Here is a 21,418-nt window from a genome sequence, read left to right on the forward strand (position 1 = left end):
TTGCATAAAGAAAACAGAAGGTGTAAGGAAATTAAAAATCTGTGTGTTGTAGGAGTCAGTGAATAACCTTACTCTTTGAGAATGCTCTTTCAAAAATCAAAGAAAAAATATGTTGATTTCGGTTTGGGTGGATTTTTGGGTTTTGTGGGTTTTTTTGGGGTTTTTTGGCAGTTGTTTGTTTGGGTTTTTTTTTTGCATTGGACAATGGAATAGAAGAAAATAAAGAAACAGAGAAATGACAGCATAAATGGAAAATAGTGAAACTGAATCTAGTCAAGGGAGTTTTATTCTGGCAGGGGAAAAACTTTGAGCTATATGAAATATAGGAAACCTGAAGTTTATAATTTGTAATTTATCTGGAAGACATATAGTAATTTAAAATCCTTAAATGAAATAGAGTTTAAAGGTATCACATATTAAATATTGTTGAAGAATGTCAGTGAAGGAAAAAAAAGGAGAAATTTAAAAATAATAAAACTCATTTCAAAGCCTTCTGTTGAAGTAGCAAGAGGCATATCATGAGTTCATAAAGAAAAAATATGTCTATATTAATAAACTTACATTACAGGGAAAATATTTCTGGAATACAAATTTTAATAATTGTATCAATATCACTTTCATTATTGAGAGGTTTCTTTTTTTTTTTTTTTAAATGGACCTACTTATGGTATATAGTTATGTACTGATTAAAATACCTTACTGAGCCTTGGCCAAAGACTTGGATGGCATTTCATCCTGGTAATTCTGCTACTGCACTGCAGCTTAGAATAAGTAAGTTTAAAGAACCAGTCTGTTTCCTTTTAGAAAGAAAATATAAATGCAGAAAGACTGAAAGAGAAATGGTTCAACCCAGAGATTTTCTTTATTTAGTGCCCAGGAAAGTTCCAGTCTGTCTCAGAATAGAATGGTTAGAAAGAGGGTTGAATTTATCCTCAAAATTACAGAACTATTCAGAGCCAGACTTGCTGGCCACTGGCATTCTACAGGGTAAAAAACCACAAGATGTTAACTGATATGAAGGAAAACCCTAGATGTCAGTGGTTACCTCTGAGGGCAGTAGAAGTGTCCATATTTGAATGTGAGATCTAAGTGTGTATGATGCTGGTGAAATTCCTTGACTCACTGGAGGCCTTGGATAGGATTAGCAAATTCAGCCATTAAATTATTTGGATTTTGAGATTCTAAACAGTATGGATGGTGAGATAGGTAGAGCAAAAAGTGAGATTAAGTATAGGAAGACATATTTTAATATTAGCTGGTGCAGTGGTTCTGGCTGGCATGGCAGAGACTATATAATATTTGAATGGAGATTAAAAGATGGGTAAAAAAAGATAAATGTTATTTAAACAAAACCAGCAGAAAATGTGTTTAATACTAAGATTTATTTGCATAAAAGGCTACTTGAAGTGCTTTGTCTGAAGTCAATTGCTTATTTATTGATTACTAAAGCAAAAACTTAATGTGCTTAAAGCAGTACAGGATTGTTTTCAGCATATTAAATTACCAAGAAATTTACTGACTGATTTGGCTCTAGGAGGTATGTGTACAAAACTATATTTGAAGCTGGGAAGTACCAACAGTGATAACAATATCCAGATGAAGATCTGCAGGAAAGGCAATGATATAAAGCATTATTTTGAAAGTAAGGGTTTGAAGAATGTGCAATGAGGAAAAGTCTCCCACTTGCACAGTATGAGTACCAATTCTGGTTGGGATTCTGCAGGCAGGTAGTTTTAATAAAAAACATACGAATTCAAACATAGGTAAGAGACTGATTCTCTGTAACTTAAATTAGAATAAAAATGATAGATATGACAGAAACTTAAATAATTAAGGGAAATTATATATTAAATACTAAAGCCTAGACAAATACTGAGAAAAAAATTGGCAGCTTCTCTGTGGTGTGTTAATGGTGAAAATAACTGGTTTTCCCTGCTCTGTCTGCTTTTGAACCCAAAATATCTTCAAGTGATTGCAATTGTGTTGTGTGCCATGGGTGGATGAGGGAATGCTTAAAGGTGTAGCACTGGGCACCCCACAAAATCTGGCATTGTGGCTTTGCCTCCTCCACCCCCCTCCCCCCCCCCCCCGCCCAGATTTTAAGCTAATTGCAGTATGTGCAGAATCAGTGGGAGATCTCGTTTCATTCTATGTTCAGCCTGATGGCATTCTAACCTTAATCTCTCAGCATGGCCAAATCAATAGATTTACCATCTTTTTTTGTTTCAAGGACTGGGAAGACATGTGCCACTTTTCCTCTTGCATCGCATCACCATGTAGCAAGAATAGGTGGCATATGGAACAGAAGGATAAAGCAAACAAAAAGAGTGAAAACATTACTTAGTGGAGAGAGCACATGCTGAGAAGCAAGTCCTGGAGAGCTTGGAGCCTGATACAAAGACAGTGCATTTTAATTGAAATGGTTGTTTTATTAAAGATTAAGTCCAAGCACTCCCCAAACAAACAAAACCAGCCCAGTGGTAATCTGAAAATCCTGCTTTAATCTTTGTTTTATCTCAGTTTGACTAACACATCTCTTCCTGATCTGTTCAATTTCTTCTCAGCGTTTTGGTTGTCAAAATACAGAGATGACAAATGAGTTCTTTTCAGAAAGTCGGCAGAGAATATGTGTACGGCTGATGCAGCGAGCAACATGTGCGAACCGTGGGGAATGGTAATAGCTCTGTCACCCTCTCAGTTGGGAAAACACTTCTCAGAGGTAACTCCTTTTCAGAGAGATGAGATGTTGGCTTAAAACCACCACTAATCGACTTCATATTTTTACTTGTTATATTTCCTGTACATACTTTCTAGATGAAAGTTATAAGAGACAACATTTAGGCAATAACGTGAGAATTAAACCAAGTGTAAAGCAGGATGAAAATACAAATGTAGAAATTGCAATGCAAATGTGGACAAAGCCACACATACCTTAATGAAGTTGCCCATGTATAAAAAAAAAACCCAGTTTAGTTCTCCACATTCGGTGTAAACTTTTCACTAATAAGAATGTCTTCCATGACATTATTAACTGCGGTTGTTAATAGTCCTAATTTTCACTAAGCTTCCACAAGCCCTCCTGACCTTCATGTAGCAATGGACTTCTAGACTGATTTTTTTCTTTAGTTGTGATCTAAAAACTGTTTCAAGCTAGAGCAATAAGTGAGATGATTTCCAGGCAAGTCAATATGCAACAGCTCTTAGATCAAAATTCCTATAAATTAACTTCTCTGTATCTGAGGAAGCACATAATTGAAAAAAATTTTCTGAACTGTTAGTAATTTCTTGTACATTTCTTCAATATCTATGTTTTTATTTTGCTTGTGTTAGCATAGCTTACTATTCAGTTGTATTTATTAACAAGTTAACAAACTTGTGGTAATGCAATACCTATGATTAACAACTTTAAAAAACTGTGGTTAAGATAATGAATAACAGATTTTTAAACTTTTTCTTGGCTGCATTTTTGATCTCTGTCGATTGTATCTCGCCATGAGACTGTAAGAATGAAAATATGTTGAGTATTGCTGAGTGATTATTTTTAAACCAAAATCTCCCTAAATTGCTCAGGTATTAGGACAAGTCAGTGTGGGTTTAAGTTTTATTGCTTGTAAGTATTTAAATACATTGAATTTTCTGTGAAGGATATTACTTCAAGGATTGTGCACTTAGAGACTGTGCATTTAGTCTAGAATGTCTATTGTAGCAGCGAGATAACAACACAAGGAATCAGAGTAAAGATGGGGTAATTAATCCAGGAAACTGTTTTGCCCTTTGGCCAAAATCAGTATCTAGGGAAAAATACTAGAAGGAAACATGCAGTTAAACTCCTACCCTCCACAGATTCAATTTTGGGACTTCCTGGGCCAGAGGCATTTTTTTGTCATTTTTTTTTCCTGGTAAGGCTATCCTCAGGCCTTCCAGCACCAGAGTTCACTGGCAGAGAATTTCCCAGAACTGAAGTAGATGGAATTATGAAGCACTTCAGCCAAATGGAGATACACAAGTGTTCGGGACAACATGGGATACATAGGAGAGTGGTAAGGGAGCTGCACAGTGGTGTTTTGAGGCTGTTCTCATCATATTAGAAAGATTAAGGAAAGTATATGAGTTTTGTGACTGAAAAAGGCGAATACTGCACCCACCTGAGAGGTCCATGATCTATGGAGATGCACATGAAGGACAAGTTGACAACTGGGAACAGTCTGCATAGATTTACCATTATCATCCCTGATCCGTCTGATCGCCTTAGTATAAATATATATAAATATAGCACCTATAAATTTTGTGTTGTTACTGTCCACCCATTCTCCAGCTCATTTAGGGAAAGTGTGAACACTTGGGTTGCTGGAACAGATTGCAGCAAGATTTCACATATGGTGCCATTGTGAAATCAATTGGCCATTCTTCCTAATGTCCCTCTTCTGCTTTTTAATCAGCAGTGTGCAGGTATGAAGAACTTGTCTCTATTTGCATGACAGTTTAGTGTTTTAAAGAACTTTGGATGTGGGACCTGATTTACAAAGACTTAGGAAATAACATATCACCCTGTTCTTCCTTGACTAGGTTATTGTCCTTTTTTTTAAAAAAAGGACTCCCAATAGATTTCTGAAGCTTACCTTCACAGCCACCATCCTCCTTTTCCTGCAAAATACTATATTTATAATATAATATTTATTCACTTACCCACAGATTCTGTTCCTGAGAGCAGAAGTGATAGAGATACAAGCCAGATACTGGCTGCCACTTAGTTTTGTTGTAGTGAGGAGCTTTTGGGAGATCTCTGTATACCAGAGTTCAGTCATGTTCCTCTGTGTGTGAACATGGTCAGTTTGTGGTCATACACTTCTATCAATTTTATCTGTAGGTTGCATAATTTCATCTGCTGACACTTCCTTTCATCAAGGCTCTTGAACCACTTTCCATGCCAGTTCTATTTTAGGATGAATGGAGCCTGATCACCCTGCTAAGGTATGTCCTGATTTTGGTGTATTCTGAGAAAATTTAAATGTATATGCCAGGAAGAGAAAGGAAGAATGCAAATCGCTGCAAAATCTGTATGGATGATGAATTTTCAACACATTTTTTATTAACCATAATCCTTTATTAGACCTCACAGAGGTGTAAACTATACATACAAATACATTAGAAAGATACCCTCTTAACAGTAATGCTTCACATTTTGGACCTGATACCAAGAGGGTTGCAAACATTTCAGTACATTCTACAAACCAAAGGGTGCATTAGCCTTTATGTATACAGAGTGACAAAGCCCTTTACTGAAATCAAAGTAGATAAAAGTGAAAATCAGTCAACTACCTCTTCCAACCTTTACCTACCATAAATGCATATAAAAGCCTTTAAAAGCATGAATACACTATTATTTATGGAGCAAAGTTTACTGTTCTAGACAGCTCATAGAGAGAGGGGAAGAGAATGGTCAAGATGGCATTACATGAACTGCAAACTAGCAAAACTTCTTGAATTTTCCTTATATTTGTACATATCAAGAGCTCCATTTTTTTTTTTGATTTATTGGTTGTTACTAGAAAAGCTTATAGGTGCTAAATGGGGAGAATAGCGCAACAAAGACATTGTTGAGGTATTTGGGGGATTCTGCAACACAATGATGTTACATACACAGTATGAAATATTATTTGTCATCAAGTAGTGACATTGTATTATGAGTAAGCACAAGAAAATAAAAAAGAAAGAATAAATCCAGTTAGAACTTTAATAGATATTTAAATGGTTTCTAGTAAATTAACACTTAACACTTTTCACTGTTTGGATATAATGACTTGAAATGTTAATAGTAGGATTATTCAGTAGTGAAATCAGAAACTCATTTATCCACATTCATGCTTTGCATCATGGAAACCCCAGTTTTAGTCAGGATACCAATTGAGGTCCAACACTGAAGAAAGAGAGGACAGTTACTCCTTACGGAAAGGCTGTCCTGAAAACCAAGTGCTCTTAATATCTTTTTTTAGCATTCTGGGTGTCTTTGCAGTAATTTGGGAGAAAAGAAAGCTTATACATTATTTGATTATCAGCAGCAGGTGGTGCTGCTTCTTCTACTTTCATTTTGTTTTCTGAAATCCTTAGTCTTGATAAACATGTTTAATATTCAACCCTAAGACTCCAAGGATTAAGAAACTGAAACAGAACCATCACATTCTGATGAAAGCAACAAGAGGTGTCAGACTACAGGTGAAGCTGTTCAGAACATTATGAAGTACCAGTGTGCTTTCAGTGGAGCATTTTATGACTCATGTCTGATGAGACTTAGTTTAATCAGGCAACTATTGTCATTATGCACTTTTGAGAATTATTTTTTCACCTTGTTCAGGATTTCTATAGAATTCTGTTGGACTAATTCCTTAGAGACAGAAATAAATGAAAAGATATTATTTATGCACTGTATCATGCACTGTCACTTGCATGTGCTGTCTTATATTCAAGCTTGTCTCTAAGTGGAAATAATGAAAAGAAACATTATTCTTATGCAGTATTTATATAAATTACATTTGAAATTCTAGAGTAAAAAAAATAGGATAGACTTCATTGCTGTGCACAAAATAAGGACATTTTACTTCTTTATTGATAACACTTTAGTCTGTTGTTTCTGGTTCTTTTGTCTTTGATCATTGTTAAAGTAGGGTTTTTTCACACCTTAAGTCAGGTTAATGCCAGTAAACCAGGAAGAGTGGAACATTCGTTTGATTTTTAAATCTATGAACTTAAATATTTCACTACAAAATATGAGTTTCATTTAATCAATTGTTTATATAGTTATCTGGCTAAACCTTTTTCTATAACATGAGTACATGAAGTTCGATCCTATTTGTCAGGATAGAATCCTTTTTGTTCTGCAGGTATTTAGTTGCTGCTTTAGAGGAATTAAATTATACTAATGAATGGAAAATACAATAAAATGTATTTTTATCAAATGCCTTTGATTTGGTAAAAAAAAGGTGGGAAAAATTACATCTCAACTGTTTTGATTTTGTTTATTAAGAACTTCAATAAAGTCATAATATGTAGCTATTTTAGGTGGGTGTATGTTAAATACTTGTGGGAAAGAATGTTTAGCAGCAGAAGTATCACATTGGTGCTTTTTATGACTTTTGTGAGTCAAGTTGTCAAAACAAAAAGTTACTGAAGAACACAGAGAAATCAAGAATTATTATAAATAATTTGGGATATAGGAATTTGCTAAGCTTTTTCCACTTCTGATATAGTTAAGGGTGCTGTAGAGAGGGATGAATTATTCTTACAGAAACATATAAATGACAAATTAATAGTTCAGGTGATGATGAAATAATCATTCTGCTCTGTTTATATTACCCATTATACTTGCTTACACTTGAAAAAAAACAGAATTAATAGAAGTTTTATGGAGAAAAATGAAATAAAAGATAAAGTTTTAATTAAAGTTTTTATAATACGGCCCTCTGAATTAGTATTTCATATCTGTATCTAAAAAGATAAATATATTTGCCTGATGACAATGAAGAGGTGTCTTATGGTTTAAATATCTGGTCATTTCTTTAAGTATGGAAAACAAAGAAAGGATCTAAATTGTGACATCCATATTACACAATGTTCTTCTAAAATTAGATTCCAGTTGGATTATTGAATATAATCCATAAGATTTGAAGAGAAAAAAGCAAGCATTTCAAATTTTACTTGACAGGAAAAAGAAAAGCATAATATACACGTGCACACACACATGCACATAGACATGCACACACTGTAGCGTTGTTTATATATACACATATATATGTAAATGTGTCTATATATGTGTATGTATACACAACTACACCCTTTATGCAACCTAGTGTAAGATTTCCTAATGTAACCATCAGGGAGGTCCTTCCTATTTTGGTCTCTGCCAGAATGGCATCTCTATACTTCCTGATGTGTAATCAAATTTCAGACGTTCCTCTAACACCCTTTGTGTAAGTAAAGTCAAAGAAGATTTCTATATATCAGATGCTGTGTGTTTGGGCATTTATAGTCCAGTAGAATATTCTGGTGCTGTCAGAGGCAAAATGTTTAGTGTAGGAGTAGAATGGGTAACAACTTTGTGTTGAAATCTTTCTTTCAAGACAAATTTAATCTAGTTGCTTTACTGAATGCCACTTCCACACATGAATTGGATAATTAGTAATCTCATTAAGAAAAAGTCTTTATTTTATGCGGATTGTACCCAAGAGAAAAAATATCATTCGAAAGCCTCATCTCCTCCTCCTTTACCCCTTGTCCCCAGAATCAAAACAAAATTAATCAAAGCCAAACAACCCTCCCAAACAAACAGACAAACAATAGAATTATGTTGCATTAGTGTTTTAAGTAAGTTTTCTGGATGGAGCAAGAGGGAGGAATAAACGTTGGTTTTGATTAGAAGTTGGGTGTTTGGAAGACTAATTTCCACTGACTAGTATCCTAAAAAGAGGGACCAGTATAAGTAGACCTCCTCCCCCAAAAATAAATTATTACTATTCCTTTTCAGACTAAAAATAAAACATTTTAAATATATTGATTATACCTTCATCAGAACAACATAAGTATTCTATCTGGCTGATAGGTTCCAGTAATCTCTTTTTGGGCTTAATTTAGCATAATTTCAAAATAAAAAAATGAAATGTGAAATTTTGCACATAAGGATGTTCATAGAGACCACATAAAGTAATAAAAAAAAATAATTCACAGACTGTTAGCCATATATTTCAACTTTTTCTCACAATTTGGAACTGGTGAGAATTGAAAAAAACAATTTCCTGTTAGGAATAATATTTTTCATTTCTTGTTAAATTCAGATGTGCTTGCATCTTTTGCAGGTTTTAAAACATTTAGTTTTGGATTATGTACCATGACTGAGAAAGGAATCAGGTAAAACTAAAAATGTGTGCTCAGTGAAAATCTTGATCATATCTTGCCACTGACCAAGCCAAACTCTACACTGATTTCAGACTAGAGTGTGGCTTAAAAATCTCTGGTATGCTATAGGACTTGCATAATCTGAAAGGCTTTCAGTCATATCAAGGTTTTTAGTTCCCTGACTTGTAATACTTTTATTCATCTGAATTTCTGACTTGGAGTAAAGATTCAGAATTTAAAGTCTTATGATTTTTTGTGGCATTTTGATTCTTATTCCTGCTGCACCTGCATTGATATAAGATTACTGTTTTTTGAGTGACAAAAAGTTGAAGTTATGGCTAATTTTATTTCTATTTTAATAACCATACCTATGTAATTGTCATTTTCATACATTAAAAAAATATTTATGCTTTCTTTTATATTTTAGTCAAGTACTTTCTTAAACAAAACAATAGCACCACTTTGGCATTGTTGGCCAAATCAGTAACAGGTAAAGCAAATATGCAAATACGCTTTTCTGATCTTGTCATATCACACACTTGCTTGTTGAATGGAGAGCAAGAAGACACAGTGCTTGGCCTAAAGTCTTCATTAATCAGCTTTAACCATTGGTACTGAGAGAACAAGGAGCTCAGGGGGAAACTGAGCATGGCTCCTAGCTGTGTGTAGAATTATCTTCTGTAAAGAAAGCTTACCACTAATTCACCCTTCAGTCTTACCAAAGTAATTGACATGGTGAGCTGCCTTGGGAAAAAAGGGGACCTATTTTCATGTATCTACCAGGACTGGATGCTTTGATTTTCTTGTCTCTCTTGGCTGAATGGTGCAAATGAGCTCGTAGAAGTCCTTAGTGGAAATGGAGGTGTGGGTTTATAACTACATTTTGAGAAGAATAAAGAATTTATTGATTTTCCATTTAAACTCTTAATGACTAACTACGTTTACTATGGAGATGAGACTTAAATTTTGCTACCTTGATGAAAGAGAGATAGTAACTTCAGTGCATTTAGATCTGCAGTGCGTTTTGGACTGACTGAAAAGAAGGCTTAATTCATGTTTTACTTATGAATTTCAGTGATATTCTGTGTAATAGTTGGAGTTCTAAGTCTATTCTAGAAAGCAAAGATCTGTGATCTGTCATGTAACTTATAGAATAGGGAAGGGTGAGAAATGGGCTTTTCTTTACCATTTCAGTGACATGAGAATATACAGCATCTGTTGGGAGCCCTGTTCCTAAATATCTGGAGTGCTTTTAAAAGTCCAGTTGAACCTTTCAATTTATTTAATTAGAAGTTTTTCAAGACAGGATGCTTTGTGCTTTTTGGAGGAAGGTGCTTTGGCTCACACTTCAACTTCTTTAAGTAGCAGATTTTATTGTGATTATTAAGCTCATGCAGCCCTTTATCTTTCACACTAACTGGTTTGAAATAGGCTCACTGCCATATGACTGGAGACTTCTTATACAAAATGCATTCCCCATCCGTGGATTTCTCACCTCTGTGCGGCTGGAGCTACTTTCCATTTTGTGAAATCATTTATTCTCTAGTAAAGCAAAGTGTTGCTTTTGAAGTTTGCAGCTATTCAGTATTTATTTTAGTTGCTTTCAAAAATTGTTCTAATTTGTTTAGATAGTTGTCAAATTGTGATAATTTGCTGTCTCAGAGTGACATTTTCTAATTATGGTTTTTCAGCAGGAGAAATACAGTGGCATAAATGTGAGTGTGTGAATCCCAAGATAAGACCAAAAATTTGAATTAATTTACAGGAATTAATGCAAAATGATGGATAGTTATTGAGTTAAAAGCGCATCAGTAAAAAAGTTATCTACAAAGAAACTTGCTGCCACAGATATCTGCAAATTGCTTTCTATGCTCACAGCTTTCTTCCCTCTTCCCCTTAGAACTTCAGAAGAGACAGGGGACAGAAAGGTTCATGGGGCATGAAACAGAAACTTGTATTTTGTCTATTGCATCAAAATAATAGTTTGTTCTTAGATTACATTGCAGAATTCTTAGAGCCATTAAAATAAAAGTCCTTCCCTCTCCATCCCCCCTGTGAAAAAAAGCCTGTAGGAGCTGTGACAGGTATCAGAATTGCTAACTCTGTTTATTGAATTGGTGGTAAATAATTTAGATTAGTTTCCACATCTGTTTCTCTTTTCTTTCTTCCTTTTTCAACATAACTATCTCAGTCAGTGAGAGCTGTGACATATTCTTTTTATTCATTTACTGTTCTACTTTTACATTGCTATGGCAGCTTATTGTGCATATAGACATCCATCTCACAGAAAGCAGAGAGTTTAAAGAGTTGTATAGAATACATTGCACTTGTTAAAAATACAAACCGCAAATTTGCTATGGGAATATAAAAGGAACTACAATAATTTGTTAGACTTCTATGACCTTTCCTACTTGTTTACAAGGGACTATTGAGGAGCTGTACATATGTAGTCTGGAGAGAATTTTCTCTTGTGTTTAAGTCGATAGTTACTGACTCCCTTGGTTGCAGTGGAAAGTAAGGCAGATTTGAGCAGCCTTCAAAAGGAGACACGTCCTTTATAGATCTAATCTACCACCTCCCTAACTGCTCCCTTCATACACTGTTTTCCAGGCCCCCTTTGGAACCTGACCAAGAGATACTTCATCCCTTGCCCGAGCCTAACACAAAAAAAGTTGAATGGGACCATATTGGAGTTCTTGAACAGGGTGGAACAGTGCGTTCTCCTCTGTGCCTTCCCTTCTCCCACAGGTATGTTTAATGCTCACCTTGAGACACTCTTGGCTGCTTATGACCCTTCACTGCTTGGCCAATCTACACTGGGCTGGTTTACAAAAATGCAGCAGAGGACACAGTGTTATTCAAGGTAGAACCACTGCAGGGCCCATCAAAGTTACATGGCAGGGATTATCCGGGGATCTCTGTCTCCCACAAGAGCATGTGAATGGCAGTTGTAAGTAAGGGTGTAAGGATGTTTTGTTAATCTCTCCTTGAAGACTCATTCTACCCTAGTAATTTGGTGATTAGGTTAGCCTTTCTGGTTTACAGAGAGATGTAGCAGCCCAGCTCACAGTCAGGTAAGCCATACCTGATCATGTGAAGAACTAAAATGGAAGGAAACTTGAGCACCCCTTTATGATTGAACAGAATGCTGGTATTTCAGGAACATTTAGGCCCTGGTGGACTACCCTTTGAAGTCACATGAGGGCTGTTTTTCAAATTGTCTTCTCTGGGCCTAGACAACTATGAGTTTGCATTCCACATAATCAGATGTCAAAACACCACCCTTCAAATATCTAAAAGGAAACAAGTGTCTGAATTTTCTTTTGAAGATGATAGTTATTTTCTAGTTGAAATCTGAAGCCATTTTCATTGATTGAAGCTGAATATTTTTGAATGTATTTTCTTGTTTAATCTTTGGCTTGGTCTTTCCGTATTTGCTTTTACCTATTACTGTTTTGGCCAGACCCTTTCATGTAACAAACTATAAAATAGCACCGTTGTACTATAAAACAGAGATTTTTTTTACATACTGTTTGATATATGTGTATTGTTGATATGCTAAATTTTACATACTGCATTATATGGAGGAAGAAAGAAGTTACCTATATTGTTGCAAAATAATTACCTGGAAGAATCATTACTGGTTTGAGAGCCTATGTATGCTTTAACTGCTTTTAAAAATCTTTTGTCTCACAAATTGCAAAAAAATTGCATGTTTGCAAGAGAAGGAAGAATAAAACTGTCTTAAAACAAATGCATCTATAACCCATATTTTGTCAAAATGCCACAGATGGAATTAATGGATGTTTAAAACTGTATATGTTACCTTACTGCTGCTGTTACTGGGAATGTCAAACTGTGCAAATATGAAGGGATAGACAAACAATGTTTGCAGACACTGTAAAACAAACAGCCTGTTGCTTGTAAAGAAGTGCAAATAAAAAAACCACCACTTAGACAAGGCTGATGAATGACTCCAGCAGCCAGTGTTCATAGGTTAATTTAGTGCAATTGGATCCATCAAAGGCCCATAAATTTGTAGGCTTTTGAGGGGCACAGGACTTTAAGAGTTTTCGTGCAGGACATTTAAAACAGGTTAACAAACAGCAATATATCAACCACAGAATTTTTTAGCTCTGGGCTGGTTAAAATATTCCATTCTCTAAAGACTTAATATTGGAATGTTTAGTTGCATTGTTCACTGGGAGAATGCCCATTGGTTGAAATTGCATCAAGCTTTTTAAAACAAAGGGGTTTTTTTTAAGTCTTCCAATGTTTAACAAATAATTTATTTACAGCAAAGTATCCTGCAGATGGCACATTCATTCTTCATTCTTGTGGATGGCATGTTCTTACATTCTGTAGTTTCTGTTTCCTGTGTTCCCTCTACTTGTGTTCTTCAAATGCACTTCCTGAAAGTTTAGAAAGAAAAAATTATTACAGGTAGGTTTAAATACATTGTATGCTCACAAAACTTATGATAGTGGGAAAACAGTTGTCTAGAGATCTGGAACTGCTAGATAATTGTGTTTAATCAATTAATTCAGTCACCTGCAAAGAACTTAACTACACCAAACTCCTGTATCTGAAATTCCCTATTCTCTCCTAGACATAAACACTTCGACTGTTGTCATTTTTGATCTGGTAGAGGAGACATCTGCTGCTGGAACTTGGATGGGCTTAGGGATATGGTAGGTACCAAAGATTTCCTTTCTTTCCCAAAGACATTTACAAAAGCAGGATGTATAGGGGCCAGGGAACTTTCTAGTTTTAACAGCAGGATTTATGGAATCTCTTGGGCTATGGTACCAGGTATTTTCAAAATTGCTCTGCTAACTACATATTGCACAGATGGCATATTAGATGTTTTGGATTTTGTTGGATAAGACCTTGAGGAGGAAAAAAATTATGGATTCACTGGAGGAGCTGCAGCCATATAATTTGTATTTTCAAAAAAGACAAGGTGATGTGCCAGGCAAATCAAGAGAGCCTTGGAATGAATAACACCCTCAGTTCCCTGTCATTCCACACAGAGGCCAGTCTTCAGCAGCAGTGATGGGGGTGGTATATACATTTCAATTTGATTTCCATGTTTGCCACTCTAGTAAATATTAGCAGGCCCAAGACTCCATATTATGTATCAGACTAAAGCCAGAAGTTTTAAGTGACTCTCCATATTTATAATAATCATAAGAAGTCAAATTCTTAGTTATATGAAATGATCGGTTTTTTCCCAAGGAAAGCCAAAAATAATAAAAACAAACTCTGTGAAAGGTGAAGCCATGTGTATATAGCTCTGCAACTGCATTAGCTGTTATTTAAGCCCTAAAAATAAGGAGTCTCTGAAATTTAAAAAGTAATCACGTTTTCTTGCTATTCAATGGACAGAAATAAAATGGAAGCTAATATGTTATATTGGTTTTGTGGGCATTTTTTTAATAGAAAATACTATTCTACATTTAACCTTTACATTTCCCTTCAGTATCTATTCAAAATAAAATCAGAAATTCAATTTAAAAAAAATCAGAAACTTTCAAAGGATCATAAAACTTGAACTCATAGAGAGCTTATTAATTTTCACTGGATTTGTATTGGCTTCTGATGGATATGAGAGGAATTATTATTTAAAAAATGTAAAACAAAAATTAGGCAGTACTATTAATTGTTAAATTTATTGTACCACCACCAAGTATAAAACATTGAGCCAAACTAGGATTTATCATCACTGACAAGTCAAAGTTGTTAACAGCAAAATAGTGCTGAATAAATGTTTTGTTATGAATATGCCATTATAGACTAGATTAATCATCTAGTCACTATTCCTGTGAACAGTTCAGAAGGATACTGGCTTGTCCTCATCCAGTTTTGCTAATATTGCTGTAGAATAGCATCAATCAAATACAGAATCAGAAATGTCAACACAATTCCTGCTTATCCTTAAATTAAAATACATTTTGATTTTCATTGCCTGTTTCTCTACTAGCTTTTCCAAAATGACCTTTGCTATCTTCACCTTTTTCCGAAGTTATACCTTAGTTTTTACCCTGAAGAGCTCAGTCTGTGTGAACCCCTAAATTTTCACTGATTTTCATTAAAATCATCATTGCAGAATTTCACAGGAGTTTGCCAGCACTAAGGATTCTGCGTTATTCTACAAGTGCTTATATTGGTTACAATGAGCTAAGAAAACAGGAATTTCTTTACTCATCTGCCCAGTTTGGTTTTTTTTTTCTACACAGCAACGAAAGAAAATATTCTTCTCAGTGCTGACCCTAAGTGCCTTGAAGAGAGTTTAACAGCATATAGGAAAAGCTATATGCTTCATTTTGTCTGCCAAAAGTCATATATTCTTAAAAGTTATGAACTCTTGATCTACAAAATGGACAGTGCGATCCTTAAAATGAAACAACAGCCATTTTGCATTGCAGTGATTTTCAAAGTATATTTAGATTGAAAATTAACTGTATGTTTCCCAAATGAAAATGTAAATTCTCTCTGCTGCTGTTGTCTGACTTTAAAATGGCTTTATCATTCAAATAAAGCAGGTACTAAGATGCAGGAGTGTTTCACTTACAGATTTTAATACTGACAATTAGGTGGAAAAAGAATTGTCATGATACAGACTAGCTTTGAAATTGAAGGAAGATGGCATGTTGCTTTTAAAACACTTCCTTCTCCAGAATCAGCATTTTGAGAAATAGCTACTAATAGTGTACTGGTAGTAGCATGCATGCCAGAAAATGCTTTGACCCACATAACATATTTTTTTCAAGTATGAAATGCTGAGACCACTTGCGGGGGGAAAGCACAGACCCCCAAACCAGGTGTGACTGGCTGAATTAGGTTCTCAGACCTGCATTTGTACTGGTATAGAAAAGTTTGGTTTGTTTCTCAAGTCTTTAAGAAGAAGGTAATTAGAAATAAAACTGCTCCGAGCTGATATTCAGACCCAGGCAAGGACAATCTTCAAGATGAGAGATGCAAAATGTCAGCAATGTAAAAGTCAGCTAAAGAACAGGGAAGCAGACTTCTAGCCCATCACCTTCAGCGTGGATCTTTGTGGTTAAGGCATCATCAACAGTAGGATAACAACTACCTCGGTGATGGTAATGGTCATTTGACTGAGCTGGAAGGGTATTGGGTAGCATGAAGCAGCATTCTTATCCTATTAGAGCAGACATTCAAATCTCATACTGGCATTGAAAGTTCTCTTGCTCTACTGGTAATAAATGGAAATTCTAATGTTTGTAGTAACAGGCATGATACCTTGGCTATGAATTCTCTGGGGTCTCTTTGAAAGCTTTCTAGTTCTGTGGGCAGTGTGATCACTGACATAAAAACAGGGCTGCAAAGGAAGCAATGGGAGAAAATAATTCTCTGAAAAGGCCAAGTTCTTCTATCTGTTTCACCTGAAAGTTCACTCATTGGCTTGGCAATGTGGCATAGCTTCAAGAGAAATTGGGATTGGTGCCGTGGTGCATATTTTGGCCTATAAATGTATCTGTGAGTTGAAATTGAGCCAATTACAAAAGAATCTGCTAGTCTTAGAAAAAAATTAATGAGAAATAATGCAATACTTTTTCTGTTTTCTTAATGGCCTTCTCCTAAACTAAAAATACTAATAACTTTTCCCTTTCTCTCTTAGTCCCCCTCAGTATTTATTTACATTTTGAAGGTTAGATAAAATCAGAAAAGCATTTTTGAGTGAATCCACTTCCTATTCATACTATTTTGGTATATATGTTTGGTTTTTTTTTCACTTTTGAGGCCTAAAGATGAGTAAGGACTGAAAATCTGAGGAAGAGCAAAATTTTATCTAGATATGTACCTCTTTTTCCCTTTTGCTCAGGTTGCAAGGGGATGACATGGCACTGTGTTCATGAACAAGTTCAAGATGTGCCAGGGTTGATTTAGATTTGATGGCAGGAAAACTTTCTTCACAAAAAACATTGTCAAGTGCTGAAAAAGGCTACCTGAGGAAGTCGTGCAATCATTAGCCCTGGAGTTATTTAAAATATATGTACATGTGGCACTTACGGACAGGGTTTATTGGTGAACTTGGCAGTGCTGAGTTAATGGCTGAACCCTATGTTCTTAGAGTTCTTCCCCAACCTAAATGATTGTATGATTCTTTTTTTTACTGGATTTTAAAATCAGCCTTACTAGCCTTCACCATCAGGAGTAATATTCAAGTTACCCTGTAATACTGAACTTACAAGCAGTCTGTGACATTGTTTCTGTGACACTGCTTCATTTGAAAAGGTCACAATCTTCCCTCATGTGTAGAGTTGTGGAAATTTCTCAGTTGTTTCCTTTAGTAGGTTAGTTGTTTTACAAGGAGCTAGTTTTCCAAATTGCTGTAAAAAATTAATTCACTTAAGGGTAATTGACTAAACTTTTAGCATTTTTCAGAAGAGAAAGAAACAAATGAAAGAAAAGCTAGATGGTACCATGACTCCAAAGACAGGACTTAAAACTCCCCTTCTTGCACTTGTTTTGCACTTTAAAACTCTAAATCTAATGTAAAACTAGAAGAAACCATTACTTTGACTTCCAGGAGAAATACTGAAACTGTAAATAAGACCCCTAGTCCACTGAACTAAGATCATCCACCATATTGTGCCTAGCAGGAACCATCTGCCCAAGTGGGAAAGTAGACCATTTACTTAAGCACTAGAAACACTAAAACAAAACCCCAATTCCTGGATTTGTCGTTTAAAAAGATTACAAGGAGATGCTGAATGAAGACTGTCAGATGTATGAAATGCATAAGAAACTGATTCTCTATGAAATCTGAGAGGAACTGTATGCATATATTTCACCTAGTCCTACTTTACGTCTTGCATCTAAATACGAAAATTCTGATGAGGTTGTGTATATATATAATCATAGGTATATATATTCACTTTATATAAATAAGATATAGATGTCATATGTAACATCATATTGAGAGAAACAAATTGTTTAACAGAAAAATACTCTAAGTATATCTATTATTATAGTTAAAACCAGTGACATATCAACACTATGAACTAGCTAAATACATTTGTCTTGGGAGAGTGTGTCCAAATAAGTTTGAACATTGTTGCATTCCTTAATGGTGGCATGTACAACTGACTGCGGAAAGAGAAAGAAAAAAACTAAATGAGAATATATACCAGATTTTCCTACTGAATTCTGCTTCTCTTCCCTCCAGTGTACTTTCATTTTATCTATCACAAATCTGAATAATAGTTTTTCCTAACTGCTCTGTATTTTCATTTCCTCAATCTAATTTTCTCCATCCACAGGTAAAAATGAAAATTGTTTGTATTTCCCATCATATTTGTTATTCTGTTGCCAAGTTTCTATTGAGAAACATTTGTGATTCGTTTTATTCTGTTCAACACTCCTTTTCATGTACAGTTTCTTTAAAGGTGTTTTCTTCAATATTAATTGGCCTCTAATTTAATTTTCTCTCTTATTTTCTAAAAATTCCATCTTTTATTAGTGATGCATGTTGGTTCACTCAGTTTACAATATTTTATGTCTTCTTGACCTCTTTGGTCTAATTCCCTCACCCTTTTCTTTTTTTTTTTTGGTACTCCCCATTGTCCTTTTACTGCCCTTTTCACCTCTTGATTTTTTCCCTTTTTAATTTCCAGGATGATTTCTTCAGCAGCTATGCTCTTTCAATTACTCAGTTGCATACTCCCTCTATTTTTTTCTTCTTCCAGTACCCCTCCTGAGTGCTGCGTCCCCTGATGCTGCAGAAAGATACAAGGTCTTTCCTGTCTGTAAAAAACAGTGCTCTCTTGCCTGGGTTTTGAAATGGGAAGAGGACAGCTGCCTAAAGATGACATCATGCTTTAGTCCTCCAAGGAAAGTGGTGTGGAGATCCATCAAAGAGCTGGCAGGTATCTTGTCTCCTTTACTCCAATGTTTTATCCATTGCCTTAGCAACAAGCATGGGAAGGAGCACACGGATTCCTGGCCAAGCCTGTTCTCTTCTTTTCCCTAAGTTTTCTTCAGCTTTCCTTAAGTTTATGTGTGCCCAGATAAGAATAAACCTAAACCTGCGGTTTCTTGTCTGCAGTTGAGCTCCATCTGAAGAAGTCTTCACTTGTCGCCCTATGTGCCATTTGAGGTCTCATGGTGATACTTCCCAGGAATTATCATACAGACACTGATTTTTGGAAAACTCCTGAGGAAGAAGGGGGAAAGGATTCCATTCTATGGATTGATTTATGGAAAAGAATGGATTCTGGAATGATTATGATAGTTCTTTTCATAAAGTTGATATTAAGGATTTTAATATACAGCATTGGTTTTCTGACTTCCTATGAAATCTCAGGTTCCAGGTCTTGTAAGCAAAAATTTTCAGATAACTGCAGGAGTGGTGCCAACATGTGTGTAGGACAGACAGGGTCAACAGCAATAAAATAAATCATGGGAGACTTCCAGCAGAAGACAGATGATATGTAAAACAGATGTTCAGACCTCAAACAGGAGAGACGGTTAAACATTAGCTTAATTATAGCCTATTCTGAGATGGGTTTTCTGAACTATAGGCTCTGTAGATACAAATATGTACTGTATATCTTGTGTCAGAGGAACAAAATCTAGATACTCAGAACTCCACAACTATATAAATAATACCAATCAATATTGGAAGAGGCTTGGAGAATATACATATTGAACTTTAAATAGTTAAAATGAAGTATGCAATGATTGCAGTGACTATCCGTTTAGTTTAGTTCTGAAAAATGAGAAAAAAAAGAAGGCAAAAAATAGTGAAGGAAAAAAAAAATTCATTTAAATGTAGAATGAATAGCAGAATGTCTGATTTCCTTCTTGAGCACTCACTCTATCTCTGCCTAAAAGGGGAGGATGAGTTTAACAACTCATCTGGATAGATGAGTTGTTAAACATTCAGTGTTCAGTTTCTCTTTTGAAAGAAGACTTAGGTGGTATTTATGATTGGATGATGTGGGTACTTGTCACTTACTGTCCAATGGCAGGATAAGACCTCACAGCTACTAGTTTAGCAATTCCATGTTTTATTCAGTGTTCTAAGAGATAAGATGGAATACACCACTTCCCACTTATTTCCCACCTTGGCAACTATTTTCCAAAGTTCCACTGAATCTAGTAGGCAGAAGGCACCAGTTATTTTCTATGTTACCAGCCTTGATAGAATTTTCCTTCCCTAAAATACGTAGGAGGTTTTGTTTGTTTGTTTTTTTTGTTTTTTTTTTTTTGTTGTTGTTGTTTCTTTTTTTGTTGTTGGTTCTTTTTTTATTAATCTTATTTGGTTGTTTGTTGCTCCTGAATTTTTCCCAGCCTGGCCTACCTTTTGTGCTTTTGGCATGTCGGTGTGGCGCTGGGCACGTACGGACCGTGCGGATTTAGGCGGCTTTATTGGAGCACAATACATCTCCAGCCTTCTCAGGTCACAACTCTGGAAGCAGCATTCATCCACTATTCCCTTGTGGTGTAAACGTCTACTGCTGGATCCATACCCTGTGGGCTTACCTATTCAAAACACAAAGGGAAAGTTTTTATGTTAGAAAGGAAATGCAAAGATCTCAGGAGCAGTCGTATTATTAACATGTATTATGCTAGTTGAATCACCAATGACCATTGTAGAGGCTGCCTGTGTGTATCTATTCTGACCCTGTTCTCAGATACACCTTTGAATATTCCTTTCCAGATATTCCTGGAAATGGACAGCTTTGATCTCTGTCTATGTGTGGTCGCTATTTAAGCATTTGAGCATATCTATGCCTTCTTAGAAAAGTATTATTAAAATATTTTCTTGAACTGCATTAGCCTGAAATGAAGAGAGAGGAAGCTGAAATTTGACATTTAGAAACCCTACAAAGGAAATTTGCCTTTTAGCTTTTGTATGAAAACTGATGGTTGAGACGACTGAGGTAGCTGATGTGTAAAACCCGTAGACCACTACTGTGTTGTAGACAAGTATTTCCTAATAAAAAGGGCTAGACCGAGGCACTGTGTGAACTCAGAGTGTGTTCCAAAAGGGAAATAAACACTGTGTACCACTGCAAAGGCTGTAAGATCTGCAAGCTCAAAAGTGGGAAGCAGGAATCAAAGTAACAAAGTAACCAATGAAATAGGAAAATTGGTGGAACAGATAAAAGTGGAAGATTTTTATATTCTGTAGATTTGCACAAGATAAGAAATGGGACTGATATAGTGTGGCTTTCCTGTGCTTTGCATATGCACCAGCCATCTATGGAAAATACTTAGCCGGCAAATATTTTGCATTTTTCACTCAGCTCCAGTAAAGACCAACATTCTCATTCATGCAACTCTTACACACTTATATTTTTGTCTTTTTTCCCCCTTGTGGTTTATGATTTCCTTATTAACTGCGGAATTCTCTGCTGTCCCACACAGGGATTAAAGGCCCATTATTTCCTGGGATTGTTTGTACACGACCAAGTCAGATGTGCAGTTGCCCTGTTATGACTAACTAGAAATGAAGGAACAGTAAACTCCCAAAAAGTAAGTACTTGCTTACTCACTA

General features: G+C 35.5%; 1 protein-coding gene across 3 annotated transcripts in view; it reads right to left on the minus strand.

Moving 5' to 3' along the window:
* Window positions 1-13,020: 13,020 nt before the first annotated feature.
* The window catches only part of LOC131592223 (insulin-like growth factor I), a 46,783-nt gene continuing 38,385 nt past the window's right edge, over window positions 13,021-21,418 (minus strand). For 2 of the 3 annotated variants that reach the window (XM_058863607.1, XM_058863606.1), the window contains 2 exons: window positions 20,219-20,400; window positions 13,062-13,298 (listed from right to left, as the gene is read on the minus strand). In XM_058863607.1, the coding sequence (XP_058719590.1) occupies window positions 13,239-13,298; window positions 20,219-20,400 (242 nt within the window). In that variant the 3' untranslated portion in view covers window positions 13,062-13,238. Of the gene's footprint in view, window positions 13,299-20,218; window positions 20,401-21,418 lie in introns of all 3 variants that reach the window. The other variant, XM_058863605.1, reaches the window with a different exon arrangement.

The sequence above is a fragment of the Poecile atricapillus genome, chromosome W, assembly GCF_030490865.1.
Source record: "Poecile atricapillus isolate bPoeAtr1 chromosome W, bPoeAtr1.hap1, whole genome shotgun sequence".
Classification (NCBI taxonomy): domain Eukaryota; kingdom Metazoa; phylum Chordata; class Aves; order Passeriformes; family Paridae; genus Poecile; species Poecile atricapillus.